The sequence below is a fragment of the Coturnix japonica genome, unplaced genomic scaffold (genome assembly GCF_054131305.1).
Source record: "Coturnix japonica strain WE unplaced genomic scaffold, WE-NBRP24 Scf201, whole genome shotgun sequence".
NCBI lineage: Eukaryota > Metazoa > Chordata > Aves > Galliformes > Phasianidae > Coturnix > Coturnix japonica.
Window position 1 is genome coordinate 9,970 of NW_028189104.1, and position 26,200 is coordinate 36,169.

A 26,200-nucleotide genomic window follows, 5' to 3' on the forward strand; every position below is an offset into this window, starting at 1 on the left:
GCGGCTCAAAGCCCCTTTATTTGGGGGGGGGGGAACTGGGGGGGCATAAAATGGGGGGGGGTCCTGGGTCCCGCTCAGGCCTTGCGCAGTGAGTCTGCAGGGGGCTGCGGTGCCGGCCTGGGGGGGGGGAGAGAAGTGAGAAGTGAGGGGGGAGGGGGCAGGAGGGACAGCGACCCCCCCCCATGCAACCCTACTGCCCCCCCCATCACAGGAGCCCCCCCCCCATGCAACCCTATAGGTCCTCCCCCCATTGACCCCCCCCAATCACCCCTATAGGCCCCCCCCACATTGCCCCACTCCCCATGCAACCCTATAGGTTCCCCCCCCCCCCCCCATGCACCCCCACTGGCCCCCCCATCTCAAAGCAGCCCCCCCCATGCACCCCTATTGCCCCCCCCCCCATTGCATCCCTATTGCCCCCTCATGCTCCCCTATTGGCCCCCCATGCACCCCTATTGCCCCCCCAATACTCCTCTACTGCCTCCCCCCATGCTTCCTTACTGCCCCCCCCCAATGCTCCCCTATTGCCCCCCCATCACAGGAGCCCCCCCCCATTGCATCCCTATTGCCCCCCCATCTCAAAGCAGCCCCCCCATGCACCCCTATTGCCCCCCCCAAGCTCCCCTATTGCCCCCCCCATGCTCCCCTATTGCCCCCCCGGCTCACAGCATCCCCCCCCCCATGCACCCATCCCTATTACCCCCCCATCTCACAGCAGCCCCCTCCGCCCATGTACCCCCATTGCCCCCCCCGTCTCACAGCAGCCCCCCCCCCCATGCACCTCTATTGCCCCCCCCATGTACCCCCATTGCCCCCCCCATCTCATGGCAGCCCCCCAATGCTCCCCTATTGCCCCCCCCAATACTCCCCTATTGCCCCCACATCACAGCAACCCCCCCTCCATGCTCCCCTATTGCCCCCCCATGCACCCACCCCTATTGCCCCCCCCCCAATGCATCCCTATTGCCCCCCGTCTCACAGCAGCCCCCCCATCTCATGGCAGCCCCCCCCATGCTCCCCTATTGCCCCTCCCATCACAGGAGCCCCCCCAACATGCTCCCCTATTGGCCCCCCCATGCTCCCCTATTGCCCCCCCATTACAGGAGCCTCCCCCCATGCTCCCCTATTGCCCCCCCCAATACTCCTCTATTGCCCCCCCCATCTCACAGCAGCGCCCCCCCCCCCATGCACCCCCATTGCCCTCCCATCTCATGGCAGCCCCCCCCATGCTTCCTTATTGCCCCCCATCTCACAGCAGCCCCCCCCATGCACCTCTATTGCCCCCCCCATGGACCCCCACTGCCCCCCCCATCTCACAGCAGCCCCCCCCATGCTCCCCTATTGCCCCCCATGCTTCCTTATTGCCCCCCCCATCTCACAGCAGCCCCCCCCATTGCATCCCCTATTGCCCCCCCCAACTCACAGCAGCCCCCCCCCTCCATGTACCCCCATTGCCCCCCCGTCTCACAGCAGCCCCCCCCACCCAAGCACCTCTATTGCCCCCCCCATGCACCCCCATTGCCCCCCCATCTCATGGCAGCCCCCCTCATGCTCCCCTATTATCCCCCCCCATACTCCCCTATTGGCTCCCCCCGTCTAAAAGCAGCCTCCCCCCCATACACACCTATTGGCCCCCCATGCTCCCCTATTGCCCCCCCATCACAGGAGCCTCCCCCCATGCACCCCTATTGCCCCCCCCAATACTCCCCTATTGCCCCCCCCCCATGCTCCCCTATTACCCCACCAATACTCCTCTATTGCCCCCCCCCATCTCACAGCAGCGCCCCCCCCCCCCCCCCCCATGTACCCCTATTGAGCCCCCATCTCACAGCGGCCACCCCCATCTCATCGCAGCCCCCCCATGCTCCCCCATTGCTCCCCCCATCTCACAGCAGCCCCCCCCATGCACCCCTATTGCCCCCCCCCCACAGCCCCCATTTACACTGTACTCCCTCTGCCCCCCCCTCCCCATTCCCCTTCACTTTACAGCCCTGACCCCCCCCCCAGACCTCCCCCCCTTATTCTCACCTGGTCGGCACAACAGCGACAAGTGGCTGCCCGGGGGGGGGCTCAATACGGGGGGGCCCGGGGGGGTCCAAAGGCAGCGGCCGTCGGGGTGGGGGGGGTTTAATGGGACCTGAGGACTGTGAGGAGATGGATGGGGGGGGGGGGTGTCAAAGCTCATTTATATACATTGACCCCCCCCCCAGAGGGGATGGGGGGGACCAAACCACCCCCCCCCCCAATACCCTGAGATGGGGAGGGGGGGTCTTTGGGGGGGGGTTAATGTTTCAGCCCCATATTGCCATGCTGTTGTTACCTGCATGCTCAGTGCTGGGGGGTCCGCAGGCAGAGGGCGGGTGGGGGGGGGCGGCCTGTCCGAGGGGGGGGCCTGGGCAGAAAGAGCTGGTGGGGGGGGGGGGCTGAGCCTCCCATTTGTGGGGGGGGGGGGGTTCATGCAGTGGGGTTATAGGGGTTACATGGGTGTCCTATGGGGTTAATGGGGTGGGGGGGGTATGGAGAAAGGGGGGGGGTTCATGGGGGGGGGGCTGGTCCTTAGTGCCCCCCCCTCCCCCCCCCCGGAGGAGCTGTGAGGTCGTGCATAGAACATGCAGCAGCCAATAGGAGGATGGAGGTGGGGGGGTCGTGGAGGGGGTCGTGGGGGGGGGGAATAAGAAAGGGACCCCCCCCCTCTTGACCACCCCCCAACGTTGGGGGTGTTGTTACCTTGGTTAAAGGGTCGGGTGGGAGCGGCCGGGCGGGGGGGTCGGGCCGAGAGGGGGGGGCGACCGACTGCAGAGAGAGAGAGGGGGGGGGGGGGCAGAGAGAGCCATGCAGCGTGCAGAGACCCCCCCCCACCACATAGCAAAGCAAAGACCCCCCCCCACATTTACTATACACACAACGGGCAGCTCCATAAACACCCCCCCCCACCTTTAAAGGGGCTGACACAGACGGTGGGTGGGGGGGGGGTGAGGAACAGACCTCCCCCCCCCCTTTAAAGGGCTGACACAGACAGTAGGGGGGAGGGAGGTAGAGACCCCCCCCCCCATTACTATACACACAACAGGCAGTTCTGTGCCCCCCCCCCATTCAAAGGGGCTGACACAGACGGTGGATGGGGGGGGTGAGGAAGAGACCCCCCCCCCTTTAAAGGGCTGACACAGACAGTGGGTGGGGGGGGGGGGTGAGGAAGAGACCCCCCCCCTTTACTATACACACAACATAGGTAATAAGGCTCCGTGCCCCCCCCCCATACAAAGGGCTGACACAGACGGTTGGGGGGGGGGGTGAGGAAGAGACCCCCCCCTTCAAAGGGCTGATACAGATAGTGAGGGGGGGGGTTGATGCAGAGACCCCCCCCTTACTATACGCACAACAGGCAGCTCCGTGCCCCCCCCATTTAAAGGGGCTGACACAGACGGTAGATGGGGGGGGGTGAGGAAGAAACCCCCCCCCCATTACTATACACACAACAGGCAGCTCCGTGCCCCCCCCCATTCAAAGGGGCTGACACAGACAGTGGGGGGGGGGGGGGTGAGGAAGAGACCCCCCCCTTTAAAGGGCTGACATAGACGGTGTATGGGGGGGGTGAGGAAGAGACCCCCCCCCTTTACCATACACACCCCAAACAGCTCCGTGCCCCCCCCGTTTTACCCCCCCCCTTCGAAGTTCTGACACAGACACTGTTTGGGGGGGGGGGATGATTCTATTGGACCCCCCGCGTGGTTCCAGCCGGTGCCGGGTACGGGATTCGCCCCCCCCCCTTTTATTCTCCTCCCCCCCCCCCCGTGTATCCGCAGCAACAGCCGCAGCCCAGGCTGCCAGCCCGGCCCGGTAACACGGCAACGGCATCACATCCCACCCCCCCGTGACCATGGGGGGGTGATGGCCCTGCAGACCCCCCCCCCCCCCGGCGGCCATGTTGGGGGCTCTATATGGGGTATATGGGGGGGGGCAGCCCTATAGCCCTGCAGACCCCCCCCCCTCAGCAGCCATTCAGATACACTTGGGGGGGGGGGTGAGGGCCCTATAGCCCTGCAGACCCCCCCATAACGCACCCCCCCCATCTCATCCCCATTGGCAGCCATTCTGGTGCTTTAAGGGGGGGGATAACAGCCCCATAACCCTGCAGACCCCCCCCAAAATAACCCTGCAGACCCCCCCCATAACCCTGTAGACCCCACCCCCCCGACCCCATTGCTCTCAATGGGGGGGTGCCGACCCCATAACCCTGCAGACCCCCCCCATATAACCCTGCAGACTGCCCCCCCCATAACCCAGCAGACCCCCCCATATAACCCTGCAGACCCCCCCCCTTATAACCCAGCAGACCCCTCCCCTTATAACCCTGCAGACCCCCCCGCATATAACCCTGCAGATTGCCCCCCCCATAACCCAGCAGACCCCCCCTTATAACCCTGCAGACCCCCCCCCTTATAACCCTGCAGACCCCTCCCCTTATAACCCTGCAGACCCCCCCAATAACCCTGTAGACCCCACCCCCCCGACCCCATTGCTCTCAATGGGGGGGTGCCGACCCCATAACCCTGCAGACCCCTCCCCTTATAACCCTGCAGACCCCCCCCAATAACCCTGTAGACCCCACCCCCCCGACCCCATTGCTCTCAATGGGGGGGTGCCGACCCCATAACCCTGCAGACCCCTCCCCTTATAACCCTACAGCCCCCCCATGGGGCCATTCGAGTGCTCTCATGGGGGGGGGGTGGTGGTTCTGACCCTATACCCCTCCTGCAGCCCCCCCCCGGTGCTCTTATGGGGGGGGTGCTGACCCCATAACCCTGCAGACCCCCCCATTATAACCCTGCAGACCCCCCCGCGGTGCTTTCAATGGGGGGGTGCCGACCCCATAACCCTGCAGACCCCCCCCCTTATAACCCTGCAGACACCCCCCCCCCGTTGCTCTCAGTGGGGGGTGCCGGCCCCATAACCCTGCAGACCCCCCCCCATAACCTAGCAGACCCCCCCCAGTGCTCTCATTGGGGGGGGGGGTTCTGACCCTATATCCTTCCTGCAGCCCCCCTCCCCCGGTGCTCTTATGGGGGGGGTGCCGGCCCCATAACCCTGCAGACCCCCCCCCTTATAACTCTGCAGACCCCCCCCCCCTCCGTTGCTCTCATAGGGCGGGTGCCAGCCCCATAACCCTGCAGACCCCCACCCCGGTGCTCTCAATTGGGGGGGGTGCCGACCCCATAACCCTGCAGACCCCTCCCCTTATAACCCAGCAGACCCCCCCCTTATAACCCTGCAGACCCCCCCCATAACCCTGCAGACCCCTCCGCAGTGCTTTCAATGGGGGGGTGCCGACCCCATAACCCTGCAGACCCCCCCCCTTATAACCCTGCAGACCCCCCCCCAGTGCTCTCACTGGGGGGGGGGTTCTGACCCTATATCCCTCCTGCAGCCCCCCCCCCCGGTGCTCTCATAGGGGGGGGTTCCAGCCCCATAACCCTGCAGACCCACCCCCTTTTAACCCTGAAGACCCCCCCCATAACCCTGTAGACCCCACCCCCCCGACCCCATTGCTCTCAATGGGGGGGTGCCAGCCCCATAACCCTGCAGACCCCTCCCCTTATAACCCTGCAGACCCCCCCGCGGTGCTTTCAATGGGGGGGGTGCCGGCCCCATAACCCTGCAGACCCCCCCCTTTTATAACCCTGCAGACCCCTCCCCTTATAACCCTGCAGACCCCCCCCCCTATAACCCAGCAGACCCCCCCGCGGTGCTTTCAATGGGGGGGTGCCGGCCCCATAACCCTGCAGACCCTCCCCTTATAACCCTGCAGACCCCCCCCAACCCCGTTGCTCTCATAGGGGGGGTGCCGACCCCATAACCCTGCAGACCCCCCCCTTATAACCCTGCAGCCCCCCCATGGGGCCATTCGAGTGCTCTCATGGGGGGTGTTCTGACCCTATATCCCTCCTGCAGCCCCCCCCCCCCGGTGCTCTCATAGGGGGGGGTGCTGTCCCCATAACCCTGAAGACCCCCCCCCATAACCCTGCAGACCCCTCCCCTTATAACCCTGCAGACCCCCCCCCGGTGCTTTCAATGGGGGGGTGCCGGCCCCATAACCCTGCAGACCCTCCCCTTATAACCCTGCAGACCCCCCCCAACATAACCCTGCAGACCCCCCCCATTATAACCCTGCAGACCCCCCCCAACATAACCCTGCAGACCCCCCCCATTATAACCCTGCAGACCCCCCCCAACATAACCCTGCAGACCCCCCCCATTATAACCCTGCAGACCCCTCCGCAGTGCTTTCAATGGGGGGGTGCCGACCCCATAACCCTGCAGACCCCCCCCCTTATAACCCTGCAGACCCCTCCCCCCATAACCCCGCAGACCCCCCCCCACATAACCCTGCAGACCCCTCCCCTTATAACCTGCAGACCCCCCCACGGTGCTTTCAATGGGGGGGTGCCGACCCCATAACCCTGCAGACCCCCCCCCTTATAACCCTGCAGACCCCCACCCATAACCCTGCAGACCCCCACCCATAACCCTGCAGGCCCCCCCCCCTTATAACCCTGCAGACCCCCCCCCCCTTATAACCCTGCAGACCCCCCCCCTTATAACCCTGCAGACCCCCCCCCCCTTATAACCCTGCAGACCCCCACCCATAACCCTGCAGACCCCCCCCCTTATAACCCTGCAGACCCCCCCCCAGTGCTCTCATTGGGGGGGGGGGGTTCTGACCCTATATCCCTCCTGCAGCCCCCCCCCCCCCGGTGCTCTCATAGGGGGGGGTGCCAGCCCCATAACCCTGCAGACCCCCCCCCCTTATAACCCTGCAGACCCCCCCCCCCCGTTGCTCTCAGTGGGGGGGTGCCGGCCCCATAACCCTGCAGACCCCCCCCCCCCATTATAACCCTGCAGACACCCCCCCATAACCCTGCAGACCCCCCCCCCCTTATAACCCTGTAGACCCCCCCCCATGGGGCCATTCGAGTGCTCTCATGGGGGGGGGTTCTGACCCTATATCCCCCCTGCAGCCCCCCCCCCATTTCTCACCTTGCTGCTGCCCATGAGCTGCAGTTCCGTGTTCTGGGGTCTCTGGGGGGGTCGGGGTCGTTCAGGGCGGCCATCTTGGCGCTCCGGTTGGGAAATCCTATATGGGGGAGGGGCTTTAGGGGGGGGGGGGGGGGTAACCAACTCAGAGACCCCCCCCCATCCCATTAACACTTCCCACCTCCAACACTGAGCAGGAACCCAATAGAAACCCAGCCATGTGCAAGCTTAGGGTGCGATAAACCCCATAGCGCCCCATATGGGGTAGGCCCCATAAGCCCCCCTTATTTGGGGTGGGGGGGTTGGGGGGGGCATGACGTTACCCGCTATGGGAGGCCGAGGAGTCCGGACCCAGGAACCGAACCCGGGTCGGAGAGCTGCGGGAATAGAGGGGGGCTCAGTATGGGGGGGGGGGGTATGGGGGGATATGGGGGGGGTATGGGGGTTATGGGGGGGATATGGGGAGGGATATGGGGGTTATGGGGGTTATGGGGGGGATATGGGGAAGGATATGGGGGGGATATGGGGGTTATGGGGGTTATGGGGGTGGATATGGGGGGGATATGGGGGTTATGGGGGTTATGGGGGGGATATGGGGGGGATATGGGGGTTATGGGGGGGATATGGGGGTGGATATGGGGGTTATGGGGGGGATATGGGGTAGATATGGGGGTTATGGGGGGGATATGGGGAGGGATATGGGGGTTATGGGGGGGATATGGGGGGGATATGGGGGTTATGGGGGTGGATATGGGGGGGATATGGGGGTTATGGGGGGGATATGGGGAGGGATATGGGGGTTATGGGGGGGATATGGGGTAGATATGGGGGTTATGGGGGGGATATGGGGAGGGATATGGGGGTTATGGGGGGGATATGGGGTGGATATGGGGGTTATGGGGGGTTATGGGGGGGATATAGGGGTTATGGGGGGGATATGGGGTGGATATGGGGGTTATGGGGGGGATATGGGGGTTATGGGGGTGGATATGGGGTGGATATGGGGGGGATATGGGGGTTATGGGGGTGGATATGGGGGGGATATGGGGAGGGATATGGGGGTTATGGGGTGGATATGAGTGATATGGGGGTTATGGGGGGGATATGGGGGGATATGGGGGTTATGGGGGTGGATATGGGGGTTATGGGGGTTATGGGGTGGATATGGGGAGGGATATGGGGTGAAGATGGGGATATGAGGGGGAGATGGGGGTGAGATGGGAGGGGAGATGGAGATGGGGGGGATGTAGGGGGAGATATGGGGGTGGAAATGAGGGGAGATGGGGGGGAGATGGGGGTTATGGGGAGATAGGGGGGATTTGGGGGTGGATATGGGGAGATAGAGGGGATATGGGGGTGGATATGGGGAGATAGGGTGGATATGGGGAGATAGGGGGGATATAGGGGGGGGATATGGGTGGATGGGGGGGATATGGGGGTGGATATGGGTGGATGGGGGGGAGATGGGGATATGGGGGGAGATGGGGGTTATGGGGAGATATGGGGGGGAAATGGGGGAGATATGTGTGGACGAGGGGGATATGGGGGTGGATATGGGGGTTATGGGGGGGATATGGGGGTGGAAATGGGGGAGATATGGGGGGAGATATGGGGGTAAAGATGGGGATATGGGGGGGGAAATGGGGGTGGAGATGGGGTTATGGGTGGATGGGGGGGATATAGGGGGAATATGGGGGGATATAGGGGTGGAGATGGGGGCTATGGGGGGGAAATTTAGGGTCAGGTCCTGCTTTAGGGTTAGGCCCTGCTTTGGGGTCAGGTCCTGCTTTGGGGTCAGGCCTTGCTTTGGGGTCAGACCCTGCTTTGGTGTCAGGCCTTGCTTTGGGGTCAGGCCTTTCTTTGGGGTCAGGCCTTGCTTTGGGGTCAGGCCTTTCTTTGGGGTCAGGCCCTGCTTTGGGGTCAGGCCCTGCTTTGGGGTCAGGCCTTGCTTTGGGGTCAGGCCTTGCTTTGGGGTCAGGCCCTGCTTTGGGGTCAGGCCTTGCTTTGGGGTCAGGCCTTGCTTTGGGGTCAGGCCCTGCTTTGGGGTCAGACCCTGCTTTGGTGTCAGGCCTTGCTTTGGGGTCAGGCCCTGCTTTGGGGTCAGGCCTTGCTTTAGGGTCAGGTCCTGCTTTGGGGTCAGGCCCTGCTTTGGGGTCAGGTCCTGCTTTGGGGTCAGGTTCTGCTTTGGGGTCAGGCCTTGCTTTGGGGTCAGGCCTTGCTTTGGGGTCAGGCCTTGCTTTAGGGTCAGGCCTTGCTTTGGGGTCAGGCCTTGCTTTAGGGTCAGGTCCTGCTTTGGGGTCAGGCCCTGCTTTGGGGTCAGGTCCTGCTTTGGGGTCAGGTTCTGCTTTGCGGTCAGGCCCTGCTTTGGGGTCAGGCCCTGCTTTGGGGTCAGGTCCTGCTTTAGGGTCAGGCCCTGCTTTGGGGTCAGGCCTTGCTTTAGGGTCAGGCCTTGCTTTGGTGTCAGGCCTTGCTTTGGGGTCAGGCCTTGCTTTAGGGTCAGGTCCTGCTTTGGGGTCAGGCCCTGCTTTGGGGTCAGGTCCTGCTTTGGGGTCAGGTTCTGCTTTGGGGTCAGGCCTTGCTTTGGGGTCAGGCCTTGCTTTGGGGTCAGGCCTTGCTTTAGGGTCAGGCCTTGCTTTGGGGTCAGGCCTTGCTTTGGGGTCAGGCCTTGCTTTGGGGTCAGGCCCTGCTTTGGGGTCAGGCCCTGCTTTGGGGTCAGGCCTTGCTTTAGGGTCAGGTTCTGCTTTGGGGTCAGGCCCTGCTTTGGGGTCAGGCCTTGCTTTGGGGTCAGGCCCTGCTTTGGGGTCAGGCCCTGCTTTGGGGTCAGGCCCTGCTTTGGGGTCAGGCCTTGCTTTGGGGTCAGGTCCTGCTTTGGGGTCAGGACTTGCTTTGGGGTCAGGTCCTGCTTTGGGGTCAGGCCTTGCTTTGGGGTCAGGTCCTGCTTTGGGGTCAGGCCTTTCTTTAGGGTCAGGTCCAGCTTTGGGGTCAGGCCTTGCTTTGGGGTCAGGTCCAGCTTTGGGGTCAGGCCTTGCTTTGGGGTCAGGTCCTGCTTTGGGGTCAGGCCCTGCTTTAGGGTCAGGCCCTGCTTTAGGGTCAGGCCCTGCTTTAGGGTCAGGCCTTGCTTTGGGGTCAGGTCCTGCTTTGGGGTCAGGCCCTGCTTTAGGGTCAGGCCCTGCTTTAGGGTCAGGCCCTGCTTTAGGGTCAGGCCTTGCTTTGGGGTCAGGCCCTGCTTGGACCCACACACACCCTACAACCCCCCCCCATCCTACCCCCCAATCCCCCCCTCTCCCCCCATTACCTGTACTGGCAGGACGTCCCCTTGCCCAGCTGGCACAGCCGACGCTGCAGCCCCACACGTCTGACGCAGCACAGCCCCACTGCCAGCCCCACAACCAGCACCGCGCTCAGCAGCAGCGCCGTGGGGAGGGAGCTGCCCCCTATAAGAGCCGCACGTCAGCGCCCCACAAGCACAATGCCCCATTGATTCCCCCACCTCCACCCCATACAGCCCTGTGCCAGGCTCTGCCCTGCCCCCCCTAAAGCCCCCACAGCGGACCCACAGACCCACAGACCCATCCTCCAGCCCCACAGATTCACTTGCAGGCCCCAAATCCCACCCTATAGCCCCCCTTGCAGCCCCAAATCCCACCCTATAGCCCCTGGAGCCCCCCTTGCTGCCCCAAATCCCACCCTGTAGCCCCCCTTGCAGCCCCCAAATCCCACCCTATAGCCCCCCTTGCAGCCCCCAAATCCCACCCTATAGCCCCTGTAGCCCCCCTTGCAGCCCCAAATCCCACCCTATAGCCCCCCTTGCAGCCCCCAATCCCACCCTATAGCCCCTGGAGCCCCCAAATCCCACCCTATAGCCCCCCTTGCAGCCCCCAAATCCCACCCTATAGCCCCCCTTGCAGCCCCAAATCCCACCCTATAGCCCCTGTAGCCCCCAAATCCCACCCTATAGCCCCCCTTGCAGCCCCCAAATCCCACCCTATAGCCCCTGGAGCCCCCAAATCCCACCCTATAGCCCCCCTTGCAGCCCCCAAATCCCACCCTATAGCCCCTGGAGCCCCCCCTTGCAGCCCCCAAATCCCACCCTATAGCCCCCCTTGCAGCCCCAAATCCCACCCTATAGCCCCTGTAGTCTCCATTGCAGCCCCCAAATCCCACCCTATAGCCCCCCTTTTAGCCCCCAAATCCCACCCTATAGCCCCTCTTGCAGCCCCCAAATCCCACCCTATAGCCCCTCTTGCAGCCCCCAAATCCCACCCTATAGCCCCTGTAGCCCCCAAATCCCACCCTATAGCCCCTGGAGCCCCCCTTGTAGCCCCCAAATCCCACCCTATAGCCCCTGGAGCCCCCAAATCCCACCCTATAGCCCCCCTTGCAGCCCCCAAATCCCACCCTATAGCCCCCCCTTGCAGCCCCCAAATCCCACCCTATAGCCCCTGTAGCCCCCAAATCCCACCCTATAGCTCCCCTTGCAGCCCCCAAATCCCACCCTATAGCCCCCCTTGCAGCCCCCAGATCCCACCCTATAGCCCCCCTTGCTGCCCCAAATCCCACCCTATAGCCCCTGGAGCCCCCAAATCCCACCCTATAGCCCCTATAGCCCCCCTTGCAGCCCTCACCTCCTGCTGCTGCTGTTGTGGGGCCGCTGTCCTGGCTGCCCCCCGACCCGGGGGTGTCGCAGGTTGGGGGGGCCCAGCCTGGATCACAGTGACAGTGTCCGAGGTTGTTGCACACCTAGAGGGGGGGGGGGGCACTGAGCCATTGGTGAAACCCCACAGCCCCCATAGCCCCCCTTTTAGACCCCAAAGCCCACCCTGCAGCCCCCATAGCCCCCATAGCCCCCCTTTCAGACCCCAAAGCCCACCCTGCAGCCCCCACAGCCCCCATAGCCACCATAGCCCCCCTTTCAGACCCCAAAGCCCACCCTGCAGCCCCCATAGCCCCCATTTCAGATCCCAAAGCCCACCCTGCAGCCCCCATAGCCCCCCTTTCAGACCCCAAAGCCCACCCTGCAGCCCCCATAGCCCCCCTTTCAGACCCCAAAGCCCACCCTGCAGCCCCCATAGCCCCCCTTTCAGACCCCAAAGCCCACCCTGCAGCCCCCATAGCCCCCCTTTCAGACCCCAAAGCCCACCCTGCAGCCCCCATAGCCCCCCTTTCAGACCCCAAAGCCCACCCTGCAGCCCCCATAGCCCCCATAGCCCCCCTTTCAGACCCCAAAGCCCACCCTACAGCCCCCATAGCCCCCCTTTCAGACCCCAAAGCCCACCCTACAGCCCCCATAGCCCCCCTTTCAGACCCCAAAGCCCACCCTGAAGCCCCCATAGCCTCCCTTTCAGACCCCAAAGCCCACCCCACAGCCCCCATAGCCCCCCTTTCAGACCCCAAAGCCCACCCTGAAGCCCCCATAGCCCCCCTTTCAGACCCCAAAGCCCACCCTGCAGCCCCCATAGCCTCCCTTTCAGACCCCAAAGCCCACCCCACAGCCCCCATAGCCCCCCTTTCAGACCCCAAAGCCCACCCTGAAGCCCCCATAGCCCCCCTTTCAGACCCCAAAGCCCACCCTGCAGCCCCCATAGCCTCCCTTTCAGACCCCAAAGCCCACCCCACAGCCCCCATAGCCCCCCTTTCAGACCCCAAAGCCCACCCTGAAGCCCCCATAGCCCCCCTTTCAGACCCCAAAGCCCACCCCACAGCCCCCATAGCCCCCCTTTCAGACCCCAAAGCCCACCCCACAGCCCCCATAGCCCCCCTTTCAGACCCCAAAGCCCACCCTGCAGCCCCCATAGCCCCCCTTTCAGACCCCAAAGCCCACCCTGCAACCCCCACAGCCCCCACAGCCCCCCTTTCAGACCCCAAAGCCCACCCCACAGCCCCCATAGCCCCCCTTTCAGACCCCAAAGCCCACCCTGCAGCCCCCATAGCCCCCATAGCCCCCCTTTCAGACCCCAAAGCCCACCCTGCAGCCCCCATAGCCCCCATAGACCCCCTTTCAGACCCCAAAGCCCACCCTGCAGCCCCCATAGCCCCCCTTTCAGACCCCAAAGCCCACCCTGCAGCCCCCATAGCCCCCATAGACCCCCTTTCAGACCCCAAAGCCCACCTTGCAGCCCCACAGACCCCCTTGCAGCCCCCATAGCCTACCTTGCAGCCCCCACAGCCCACCCTACAGCCCCTGTAGCCCCCACAGCCCACCCTGCAGCCCCACAAACCCATCCTCCAGCCCCATAGACCCCCCTGCAGCCCCCATTGCCCACCCTACAGCCCCTTGTAGCCCCCACAGCCCCCCTTGTAGCCCCATAGCCTACCTTGTAGCCCCCACAGCCCACCCTTCAGCCCCACAGACCCATCCTCCAGCCCCATAGACCCCCTTGCAGCCCCCATAGCCCACCCTGCAGCCCCTGTAGCCCCCCAGCCCCCTTTGCAGCCCCCCCCCCATCTCACCCCATGCCCGTTGCATTTGCTCTGGCACTGCAGGTCTCCCAATGCAGACACATCCTGGCACCGGTGCTGGAAACACACCTGGGAAGGGGGGGGCAGTGGGATGTGATATCAGGACCCCCCCCCCCTCCTGGAGCAGGGACACCCCCGTACCATCAGGCCCCCCCATTCCAAAGCAGGGACCCCCCCGTACCATCAGGACCCCCCCCATTCCAAAGCAGGGACCCCCCTGTGCCATCAGGACCCCCCCCATCCTGGAGCAGGGACCCCCCCGTACCATCAGGACCCCCCCCTTCCAAAGCAGGGACTCCCCCCCCCCATACCATCAGGACCCCCCCCATTCCAGAGCAGGACCCCCCCATTCCGAAGCAGAGACCCCCCCCGTACCATCAGGACCCCCCCGCCCTATTCCTTAGCAGGGACCCCTGCCCATGCCATCAGGACCCCCCCCATTCCAAAGCAGGGACCCCCCCAGTGCCATCAGGACCCCCCCATTCCAAAGCAGGGACCCCCCCAAACCATCAGGACCCCCCCATGCCATCAGGACCCCCCCTTCCAGAGCAGGGACCCCCCTGTACCATCAGGACCCCCCCATTCCAGAGCAGGGACCCCCCCCATTCCAGAGCAGAGACCCCCCCCCCCCATTCCAGAGCAGGACCCTCCCCATTCCAAAGCAGGGACCCCCCTATACCATCAGAACCCCCCCCCATGTCAAGGCAGGGACCCCCCTGTGCCATCAGGACCCCCCCATTCCAAAGCAGGGACCCCCCCCCATACCAGGGACCCCCCCCGTGCCATCAGGACCCCCCCCATTCCAGAGCAGGGACCCCCCCCCATACCATCAGAACCCTCCCCATCCTGGAGTAGGGACCCCCCCATACCATCAGGACCCCCCCCATTCCAGAGCAGAGACCCCCCCCCCATTCCAGAGCAGGACCTCCCCCATTCCAAAGCAGGGACCCCCCCCGTACCATCAGAACCCCCCCTATTCCAAAGCAGGGACCCCCCCCCATTCCTTAGCAGGGACCCCCCCCGTACCATCAGGACCCCCCCATTCCAAAGCAGGGACCCCCCCGTACCATCAGGACCCCCCCCATTCCAAAGCAGGGACCCCCCCCCCATACCATAAGGACCCCCTCCCTTCCAGACCAGGGACCCCCCCCGTACCATCAGGACCCCCCCCATTCCAAAGCAGGGACCCCCCCATACCATCAGAACCCCCCCCATCCTGGAGTAGGGACCCCCCTGTACCATCAGGACCTCCCCATCCCAAAGCAGGGACCCCCCCCCATACCATCAGGACCCCCCTCATTCCAGAGCAGGACCCCCCCCATCCTGGAGCAGGGACCCCCGCCCGTGCCATCAGGACCCCCCTGTACCATCAGGACCCCCCCATTCCAGAGCAGAGACCCCCCCCATGACATCAGGACCCCCTGTACCATCAGGACCCCCCCCCATTCCAGACCAGGGACCCCACTGTACCATCAGGACCCCCCCATCCTGGAGCAGGGACCCCCTTTGTACCATCAGGACCCCCCCCCATTTCAAGGCAGGGACCCCCCTGTACCATCAGGACCCCCCCCTTCCAAAGCAGGGACCCCCCCCCCATACCATCAGGACCCCCCCCATTCCAGAGCAGGACACCCCCATTCCGAAGCAGGGACCCCCACCCCGTGCCATCAGGACCCCCCCTTCCAGAGCAGGGACCCCCCCATACCATCAGGACCCCCCCCGTACCATCAGGACCCCCCCCCATTCCAAAGCAGGGACCCCCGCCCATGCCATCAGGACCCCCCCCTTCCAGACCAGGGACCCCCCTGTACCATCAGGACCCCCCCATTCCAAAGCAGGGACCCCCCCCATTCCAGAGCAGAGACCCCCCCCCCCATTCCAGAGCAGGACCCCCCCCATTCCAAAGCAGGGACCCCCCTGTACCATCAGAACCCCCCCCATCCTGGAGCAGGGACCCCTCCCGTACCATCAGGACCCCCCCCATTCCTTAGCATAGACCCCCCCCCCCATTTACCTTGCCGGCCCCGCACGCTGTGCCGGGCAGCACCATGACGGCATCGCTCGAATCCTCTGAACCGGGCGGTACCGAACCGGGACACGATTCGGACCCATCGGAACCGAGACGACACTGCAGGCGGCCGCAGGGGGCGTCACTGCGGGGAGGGGAGGGGGTCAAGGGAGGGATGGGGGGGGGGGGAAGGAAGGGATGGGGGGGGTTAGAGAAGGGGTGGGGGTAAAGGAAAGGGGGGGGGGTAAAGGAAGGGATAGTGGGGGTAAAGGAAGGGGTGGGGGGGTCAGGGAAAGGATGGGGGGGTCAGGGAAGGGGTGGGGGGGGATAAAGGAAGGAATGGGGGGGTCAAGAAAGGGATGGGGGGGGTTAGAGAAGGGGTGGGGGGTAAAGGAAAGGGGGGGGGTCATGGAAGGGATAGTGGGGGTAAAGGAAGGGGTGGGGGGTAAAGGAACGGATGGGGGCTAAAAGAAGGGATGGGGGGGTCAGGGAAAGGGGTGGGGGGGGTAAAGGAAGGGGTGGGGGTCATGGAAGGGATAGTGGGGGTAAAGGAAGGGGCAGGGGGTTCAGGGAAAGGATGGGGGGGTCAGGGAAGGGGTAGGGGGTAAAGGAAGGGATGGGGGTCAAGGAACGGATGGGGGCTAAAAGAAGGGATGGGGGGGTCAGAGAAAGGATGGGGGGGTAAAGGAAGGGATGGGGGGTTAAGGAAGGTTGTAGGGGGGTCAGAGAAGGGGTGGGGGGTAAAGGAAAGAGGGGGGGTCAAGGAAGGTATGGGGGGGGTCATGGAAGGGATAGTGGGGGTAAAGGAAGGGGTGGGGGGGTCAGGAAAGGAGTGAGGGGTCAGGGAAGGGGTGGGGGATAAAGGAAGGGATGTTGGGGTCAGGGAAGGGATGGGGGTCAGGAAAGGAGTCAGGGGGGTCATGGAAGGTTGTAGGGGGGTCAGAGAGGGGGTGGGGGTAAAGGAAGGGATAGGGGGTCAGGAAAGGAATGGGGATAAAGGAAGGGATGGGGGGGGGGTCAGGGAAGGGATGGGGTCAGGGTAGGGATGCAGGCAGTGGGGATGGGATGGGGGCAGCAGGGACGGAATGGGGGCAACAAGGATGGGATGGGGGCAACAGGGCCAATATGGGGGGCAGCAGGGCCATAATGGGGGCAGCAGGGATGGGATGGGATGGGCTGGGATGGGATGGGGATGGGATGGATGGGATGGGATGGGATGGGATGGGATGGGATGGGATGGGATGGGATGGGATGGGATGGGATGGGATGGGATGGGATGGGATGGATGGGATGGGATGGGATGGGATATTATGGGATGGGATGGATGGGATGGATGGGATGGGATGGGATGGATGGGATGGGATATTATGGGATGGGATGGGATGGGATGGGATGGATGAGATGGATGGAATGGGATGGGATGGGATATTATGGGATGGGATGGGATGGGATGGATGGGATGGGATATTATGGGATGGGATGGGATGGGATGGATGGGATGGGATGGGATGGATGGGATGGATGGGATGGATGGATGGATGGGATGGATGGGATGGATGGGATGGGATGGATGGGATGGGATGGATGGGATGGGATGGGATGGGATGGGATGGATGGGATGAGATGGATGGGATGGATGGATGGGATGGGATGGGATGGGATGGGATGGGATGGGATGGGATGGATGGGATGGGATGGATGGATGAGATGGGATGGGATGGGATGGGATGGGATGGGATGGGATGGGATGGGATGGGATGGGATGGGATGGGATGGATGGGATGGATGGGATGGGATGGGATGGGGATGGGATATTATGGGATGGGATGGGATGGGATGGGATGGGATGGACATGGGATGGGATGGATGGGATGGGATGGGATGGGATGGGATGGGATGGGATGGGATGAGATGGGGATAGGGATGGGATGGATGGGATGGGATGGGATGGACATGGGATGGGATGGGATGGACATGGGATGGGATGGACAGGGGATGGGATGGGATGGATGGGATGGGATATTATGGGATGGGATGGATGGGAGGATGGGATGGGATGGGATGGATGGATGGATGGGATGGGACATGGGATGGGATGGACAGGGATGGGATGGGATGGGATGGGATGGGATGGGATGGATGGGATGGGATATTATGGGATGGGATGGATGGGATGGGATATTATGGGATGGGATGGATGGGATGAATGGGATGGGATGGATGGGATGGGGATGGGATGGATGGGATGGATGGATGGGGGGATGGATGGGATGGGATGGTGGATGGATGGGATGGGATGGATGGGATGGATGGGATGGGATGGATATTAGGATGGGCAGCAGGGCCATAATGGGGGCAGCAGGGCAGGGGTCTCCAGGCAGGGTCCATCAGTGTCAGCTCACCCTGCAGCACAGGGCACGTAGGAGCCGTTGCGGAGCTGCCCGCAGTGCCCACCTTCATCCCCCCGCGCATTCAGAGCAGCCATGCAGGAGCTGGAGACGGGGACAGCACCTGCATTGAGTGGGGGGGGGGACACATGCAACACTATGAGCTCAACCCCATTGCAACAAACAACCCCCCCCCCAAAGCAATGCTGCACCTGAGCCCAGCAGCTGCTGGCATTGCAGCTCGTAGGTGATGCAGACCCCCCCCGAGCAGCGGCCGTTGCTGCAGGGTTGCATGTCCTGCACGAACGAGTTGGGGGGGCAGCGGCTGGAGCGGCCGTCGCAGAACTCGGGGAGGTCGCATTCGTTGCTGCGCTCCCTGCACGGCTGCCCTGCACCCAGCAGCTGCAAGAGGGGGGCAAATAAAACGGGGGGGGTTGGTTGGGAACTGCAGCGCTGCAATGAATGCAGCTGGGGGCATGCAGATGTGCTGCAATGCAGCTGGGGGCATGCAGCTGTGCTGCAAGGGCGGCCCTGCACAACCAGCTCCATGCATGCAATGCTGCATGGCTGCCCTTGCACACTTGGCCTTGCAAAGTAATCGCCGTGGGTGCATCTTGCATGCACAGCCCGGCGCATTCGTCTTTGCACACCTGGCTCCATGCATCTGTGCTAAGCGTGCATCGCTGGACAGCCAGCCCTGTGCATTCATACATGCATGGCTGGCCTTGCACACCTGGCCCTACAAACCCATTCCTTTGCACACCCAGCCCCATGCAACCATCCCTGCCCAGCCCCCTTTTGCACACCCATCCTTCTGCATTCATCCCAGCATGCACACCCCCTTTGCACACCCTCCTTTGCAACGCCTACCCCCATGCAACTATCCCTGCCCACCCGCTTTGCAACACCCACCCCCACATTTGCACACCCTCCCCTCTTTGCACACCCAGCCCCTTTGCAGGCCAACCCCCTTTGCACACCTACCCCCATGCAACTATCCTTGCCCATCCCCCTTTGCACACCCACCTCCTTTGCACACCCACCCCCCCTTGCACACCCAGCCCACTTTGCACGCCCACCCCCATGCAACCATCCCAGCCCCATTTGCACACCCACCCATTTGCACAACGACCCCCCTTTGCACACCCACCCCACTTTGCACACCTACCCCAATGCAACCATCCCTGCCCAGCCCCCCTTTGCACACCCATCCCTACTGCACACCCACCCCCCTTTGCACACCCACCCCTTTTGCACACCCACCCTCCCTTTGCACACCTAACCCCATGCAACCATTCCTTCCCAGCCCTTTGCACACCCACCCCCTTTGCATGCCTACCCCCATGCAACTATCCTTGCCCAGCCCCCTTTTGCACACCCAGCCCCCTTTGCACACCCACACCTTTTGCACACCCACCCCCATTGCACGCTCACCCTCCTTTGCACGCCCACCCCTATTGCACACCCACCTCCTTTGCACACCCACCCCCTTTGCACACCCACCCCCCCTTGAACACCCACCCCTATTGCACACACCCAACCCCTATTTGCACACCTGGCACTGGTGGCAGCACCCCTCCCCCGTTGCACACTGCGCTCCGGGCAGCAGCTGACACGAGCTGCTATTGCAGCACGGATCCGTGCACTCCTATAGGCAACAACGGCTGCACTGAGACCCCCCAATTGGGGGGGGGGGGGGGCGGCATTTAAACACCCCCCCCCCCCACCCCTGGACCCCCCCCCTCGACCACCCACCGTGCTCAGCCCGCAGTCGCAGACCTCCCCCGGCTCCAGGAAGCGGTTCCCACACACGGGGGTCGCCCCCTGCAGCCGATGGGGGTCGGGGGGGTCGGGGGGGTCGTAAAGGCACCAGCCCAACCCCCCCCGCAGGGTCTGATCCAACGAGGCTGCGCTGCAGTTGCTGAAGCTCAAACCGGGGGTCAGGCTGGGGGGGGGGGGGGTGCAAAGTGAGGGGGGGGGCGATGCAAAGTGGGGGGGGTTTAACAAGGGGGGGGGGGTGAACAATGTGGGGGGGGGATGCAAAGTGGGGGGGGGGATGAATAAGGGGAGGGGGATGCAAAGTGGGGGTGTTAAACAAGGTGGAGGGTGGTGAACAATGTGGGGGGGGGATGCAAAGTGAGGAGGGGGGTGAACAAAGGGAGGGTTAAAGGGGGGGTGTGAATAAGGGGAGGGGGATACAAAGTGAGGAGGGGGGGGATTAACAAATGGAGGGTGCAAAAGGGGGGGGGTGAACAAGGTGGGGGGGGTGAACAAGGTGGGGGGGAGGATGCAAAGTGGGGTGGGTGTGAATAAGGGGAGGGGGATGCAAAGTGGGGGGGGGGGATTCAAATGGGGGGGGGGTTAACAAGTGGGGGGGGGTGAACAAGAGGTGGAGGGGTGAACAAGGGGGGAGGGGATGCAAAGTGGGGGTGGGGGGATGAACAAGGGGGTGGGGGATGCAAAGTTGGGGGGAGTGTGAATAAGGGGAGGGGGATGCAAAGTGGGGGGGGGCGATGCAAAGTGGGGGTGTTAAACAAGGTGGGGGGTGGTGAACAATGTGGGGGGGGGATGCAAAGTGAGGAGGGGGGGGATGAACAAAGGGGGGTGCAAAGGGGGGGGGTGAACAAGGTGGGGGGGTGAACAAGGGGGGGGGGGAGGATGCCCCCAACAAACCCATATGTCCCCCCCCAACCCCTTATGTGACCCCCCCCAACCCCCTATGTGCCCCCCCCCACAACCCCCTATGTGACCCCACTCAACCCCATATGTGACCCCCCTCAACAAACCCTATGTCCCCCCCAACCCCTCTATGTGCCCCCCCCACAACCCCTCTATGTGCCCCCCCCCAACAAACCCCTATGTCCCCCCCCACAACCCCCTATGTCCCCCCCAACCCCTCTATGTGCCCCCCCCAACCCCCTATGTGCCCCCCCAACCCCTCTATGTGCCCCCCCAACCCCCTATGTGCCCTCCCCCCACAATAACCCCCTATGTGCCCCCCCCCCCAACCCCTCTATGTGTCCCCCCCACAACCCCCTATGTGCCCCCCCAACCCCTTATGTGCCCCCCCCAACCCCTCTATGTGCCCCCCCCTCACAACCCCCCTATGTGACCCCCCCCAACAACCCCCTATGTGACCCCCCCACAGCTCCCTATGTGCTCCCCCCCACACACAACCCCTCTATGTGCACCCCCCGACAACCCCCTATGTGCCCCCCAACCCCTTATGTGACCCCCCCAAACCCCTATGTGCCCTCCCTCACAACCCCCTATGTGCCCCCCCCAACCCCCTATGTGACCCCCCAAACCCCTCTATGTGCCTCCCCCACAACCCCCTATGTGCCCCCCCCCAACAACCCCCTACGTGCCCTCCCCCCACAATAACCCCCTATGTGCCCCCCCCACAACCCTCTATGTGACCCCCCAACAAACCCCTATGTGACTCTCCCAACCCCTCTATGTGCCCCCCCCCAACAAACCCCTATGTCCTCCCCCAACACCTTATGTGACCCCCCCCAACCCCCTATGTGCCCTCCCCTCCCTCACCCCCTATGTGCCCCCCCCAACAAACCCCTATGTGCCCCCCAACCCCTTATGTGCCCCCCCAACCCCTCTATGCCCCCCCCAACGCTCTATGCGCCCCCCCCAACAAACCCCTATGTCGTCCCCCCAACCCCCTATGTGACCCCCCCAACCCCCTATGCCCCCCCCAACCCCCTATGTGACCCCCCCACAACCCCTCTATGTGCCCCCCCCACAACCCCCTACGTGCCCTCCCCCCACAATAACCCTCTATATGCCCCCCCCCACAACCCCTCTATATGCCCCCCCCCCACAACCCCTCTATGTGCCCCCCCCAACCCCCTATGTCCCCCCCCAACCCCTTATGTGCCCCCCCCAACCCCCTATGTGCCCATGCCCCCCCCCCAACAAACCCCTATGTCCCCCCCCCACAACCCCCTATGTCCCCCCCCAACCCCCTATGCCCCCCCCCCAACCCCTTATGTGACCCCCCCAACCCCTCTATGCCCCCCCCAACGCTCTATGCGCCCCCCCCCAACCCCCTATGTGCCCATGCCCCCCCCCCAACAAACCCCTATGTCCCCCCCCCACAACCCCCTATGTGCCCCCCCCAACCCCTCTATGTGCCCCCCCCAACCCCCTATGTCCCCCCCCAACCCCCTATGTGACCCCCCCCACAACAACCCCCTATGTCCCCCCCCCAACCCCTCTATGTGCCCCCCCCACAACCCCCTATGTGCCCCCCCCAACCCCTCTATGTGCCCCCCCCAACCCCCTATGTCCCCCCCCAACCCCCTATGTGACCCCCCCCACAACAACCCCCTATGTCCCCCCCCCAACCCCTCTATGTGCCCCCCCAACAAACCCCTATGTCCCCCCCCCAACCCCCTATGTGCCCTCCCCCACCAACAACCCCCTATGTCCCCCCCCCCAACCCCTTATGTGCCCCCCCCCAACCCCTCTATGTGCCCCCCCCCCCCCCAATAACTCCCTATGTGCCCCCCCCCCCATTCACCCACCCGCTGGGGGGGTCCATGATGCAGCCGTGGTCGTGGTACAGGTTGGAGCATGCGCAGTTCGGTCCGTCGTGCTCCATGCCCAGGTTGTGGCCCAGCTGGTGGGCGACGGTGGAGGCCACAACCAGGACGCTGATAGAGTGGTCCTGGGGGGGGGGCACATAGGGGGTCAGGGTGGTGGTGGGGGGGCACATAGGGGATCGGGGGGGGCTTATAGGGGGTCAGGGTGATGGGGGGGGTTGAAATAGGGGGTCAGGGTGGGGGATGGGGGGGCATATAGGGTGTCAGGGTGGTGGGGGGGGGCACAGGGGGTCAGGAAGATGTGGGGGGGGGCATAGAGGGGGTCAGGGTGAGGGGCATATAGGGGGTCAGAATGGTGGGGGGGCACATAGGGGGTCAGGTTGGGGATGGGGGGGCACAAAGGGGGTCAGGTGGTGGGGGGGGCATATAGGGGGTCAGGGTGATGAGGGGGCACATAGGGGGTCAGAATGGTGGGGGGGCATATAGGGGGTCAGGGTGGTGGGGGAGGGCATATAGGGGATCGGGGGGGGCTTATAGGGGATCAGGGTGGGGGTAGGGGGCACAGAGGGGGTCAGGGTGATGGGGGGGGGAATAGGGGGTCAGGGTGGGGATGGGGGGGCACAAAGGGGGTCAGGGTGATGGGGGGGGCATACAGGGGATGGGGGGGCTTATAGGGGATCAGGGTGGGGGTAGGAGGGGGCACATAGGGGGTCAGGGTGGTGGTGAGGGGGCACATAGGGGATGGGGGGGCTTATAGGGGGTCAGGGTGATGGTGGAGGGGGCACAAAGGGGTCAGGGTGATGAGGGGGGGCGTATAGGGGATTGGGGGGGGCTTATAGGGGATCAGGGTGGGGGTAGGGGCTTATAGGGGGTCAGGGTGATGGGGGGGGCACATAGGGGATGGGGGGGCTTATAGGGGGTCAGGGTGGGGATGGGGGACACAAAGGGGGTCAGGGTGATGGTGGGGGGGCACATAAGGGGTCAGAGAGATGGGGAGGGGGGCATATAGGGGATCGGGGGGGGCTTATAGGGGATCAGGGTGGGGGTAGGGGGCATATAGGGGGTCAGGGTGATGGTGGGGGGGCATATAGGGGATAGGGGGCTTATAGGGGATGAGGGTGGGGGTAGGGGGCACATAAGGGGTCAGGGGTGGTGGAGGGGGGGCATATGGGGGATGGGGGGGCTTATTGGGGGTCAGGGTGATGGGGGGGCACAAAGGGGGTCAGAGAGATGGGGGGGCACATAGGGGATCGGGGGGGCTTACAGGGGATCAGGGTGGGGGTAGGGGGTATATAGGGGGACAGGGTGGGAGTGGGGGGACAAATAGGGGGACAGGGTGATGGTAGGGGGGGCACATGGGGGTCGGGGTGATGGGGGGGGTATATAGGGCATCGGGGGGGGCTTATAGGGGATCAGGATGGGGGTAGGGGGCATATAGGGGATCGGGGGGGGCTTATAGGGGATCAGGGTGGGGGTAGGGGGCATATAGGGGGTCAGGGTGATGGTGGGGGGGCATATAGGGGATAGGGGGCTTATAGGGGATGAGGGTGGGGGTAGGGGGCACATAAGGGGTCAGGGTGGTGGAGGGGGGGCATATGGGGGATGGGGGGGCTTATTGGGGGTCAGGGTGATGGGGGGGCACAAAGGGGGTCAGAGAGATGGGGGGGCACATAGGGGATCGGGGGGGCTTACAGGGGATCAGGGTGGGGGTAGGGGGTATATAGGGGGACAGGGTGGGAGTGGGGGGACAAATAGGGGGACAGGGTGATGGTAGGGGGGGGCACATGGGGGTCGGGGTGATGGGGGGGGTATATAGGGCATCGGGGGGGGCTTATAGGGGATCAGGATGGGGGTAGGGGGCATATAGGGGATTGGGGGGACTTATAGGGGATCAGGGTGGGGGTAGGGGGCACAGAGGGGGTCAGGGTGGGGATGGGGGGCACACAGGAGTATGGTGAGAGTGGGGGGGCACACGGGGTCAGGGTGGTTGGGGGGGTGCACATGGGGGTCAGAGTGGGGATGGGGGGGCACATAGGGGGTGAGGGTGATGGGGGGGGGCATATAGGGGATCGGGGGGGGGCTTATAGGGGATCAGGGCGGGGGTAGGGGGGGGCACATAGGGGGTCAGGGTGGTGTGTAGGGGGCATATAGGGGGTCAGAATGGTGGGGGGGCACATAGGGGGTCAGGTTGGGGATGGGGGGGCACATAGGGGGTCAGGGTGGGGGTAGGGGGCATATAGGGGATCAGGGTGGGGGTAGGGGGTATATAGGGGGTCAGGGTGATGGTGGGGGGGCATATAGGGGATAGGGGGCTTATAGGGGATGAGGGTGGGGGTAGGGGGCATATAGGGGGTCAGGGTGATGGGGGGGGGGAATAGGGGGTCAGGGTGATGGGGGGGGAATAGGGGGTCAGGGTGGGGATGGGGGGGCACATAGGGTGTCAGGTTGGGTATGGGGGGCACATAGGGGGGCAGGGAGGTGGGGGGCACACAAAGGGGGTCAGGGTGGTGTGGGGGAGCATATAGGGGGTCAGAGTGAGGGGGGGCGCACATAGGGGGTCAGGGTGGGGATGGGGGTGGCACATAGGGGGTCAGGGTGGGGGTAGGGGGGCACATAGGGGGTCAGGGTGGGATTGGGGAGGCACAAAGGGGGTCAGGGTGGGGGTAGGGGGGCACAAAGGGGGTCAGGGTGATGGTGGGGGGGCACATAGGGGGTCAGGGTGGGGGGGTGGGGTTTGGGGAGGGATGACACATATGGGGTTATGGTGGGGGGGGGGTGCCTGGGGTGGGGCATATGTGGGGTCAGGGTGGGGGGGGCTGGGGAAGGGAGGAGTCAAGGTGGGGATGGTGGGGGGGCAGGACTCATATAGGGTCAGGGTGGGGGTGTGGGGGAGCATTGGGGTGGGGGTCAGGGTGGGGATGGGCTCTGGGGGGGGGGGGGGGTGACACGTGGGGGGTCCAAATGGGGTTGGGGGGGGGGTCTGACGTTGGTCCCCACCATGCTGACCCCCCCGGATCGCTCAGCAGAGCAGATGGACGCCTGGGCCGCCACCCCCACAGCCACGTTCCTCAAAGCGGGACCCACTGCAGGGACAGCACGGAGAACCCTAAACACCCCCCCAGCCTTAACCCCATAAACCCCCACAAACAGCCCCCCCCAACCTTAACCCCATAACCCCCACAAACAGCCCCCCCAGCCTTAACCCCATAACCCCCACAAACAGCCCCCCCAGCCTTAACCCCATAACCCCCCCCAAAGGGACCCCCCCCAACTTTATCCCCAACCCCCCCCCACAAAACAGACCTCCCCCCAGCTTTAACCCCATAACCCCCCCCAAAAACAGCCCCCCCCAGCTTAACCCCATAACCCCCCCCAAAGCATCCTCCCCCCCAGCTATAACCCATAACCCCCCCAAAGCATCCCCCCCCCCACTTTAACCCCATAGCCCCCCTAAAACAGCCCCTCCCCGCCCCCTCCACTTTAACCCCATACCCCCCCCAAATCATCCCCCCCCCCCACTTTAACCCCATACCCCCTGCCCCAAATCATCCCCCCCCACTTTAACCCCATAAACCCCCCCCAAAAGGAGACCCACCCCCCAACCTTAACCCCATAGCCCCCCAATAACAGCCCCTCTGGCCCCCCCACCCCCAACTTTAACCCCATTACTTCCCCCCAAAGCAGACCCCCCCACTATAACCCCACCCTATAACCCACCCACTATAACCCACCCAACTTTAACCCACCCTATAACC

General features: G+C 64.1%; 1 protein-coding gene across 1 annotated transcript in view; it reads right to left on the minus strand.

Moving 5' to 3' along the window:
* LOC146750988 (disintegrin and metalloproteinase domain-containing protein 15-like) overlaps positions 1-26,200 on the minus strand; it is a 33,849-nt gene continuing 7,649 nt past the window's right edge. Inside the window, 17 exon segments of the mRNA XM_085535860.1 lie at positions 1-117; positions 2,029-2,144; positions 2,321-2,392; positions 2,728-2,793; positions 7,036-7,132; positions 7,356-7,409; positions 10,328-10,466; positions 11,658-11,772; positions 13,483-13,560; positions 15,506-15,644; positions 17,902-18,010; positions 18,099-18,288; positions 19,442-19,534; positions 19,642-19,831; positions 22,428-22,570; positions 25,443-25,508; positions 25,510-25,528. Of these exon segments, the coding sequence (XP_085391986.1) occupies positions 75-117; positions 2,029-2,144; positions 2,321-2,392; positions 2,728-2,793; positions 7,036-7,132; positions 7,356-7,409; positions 10,328-10,466; positions 11,658-11,772; positions 13,483-13,560; positions 15,506-15,644; positions 17,902-18,010; positions 18,099-18,288; positions 19,442-19,534; positions 19,642-19,831; positions 22,428-22,570; positions 25,443-25,508; positions 25,510-25,528 (1,729 nt within the window). The 3' untranslated portion in view covers positions 1-74.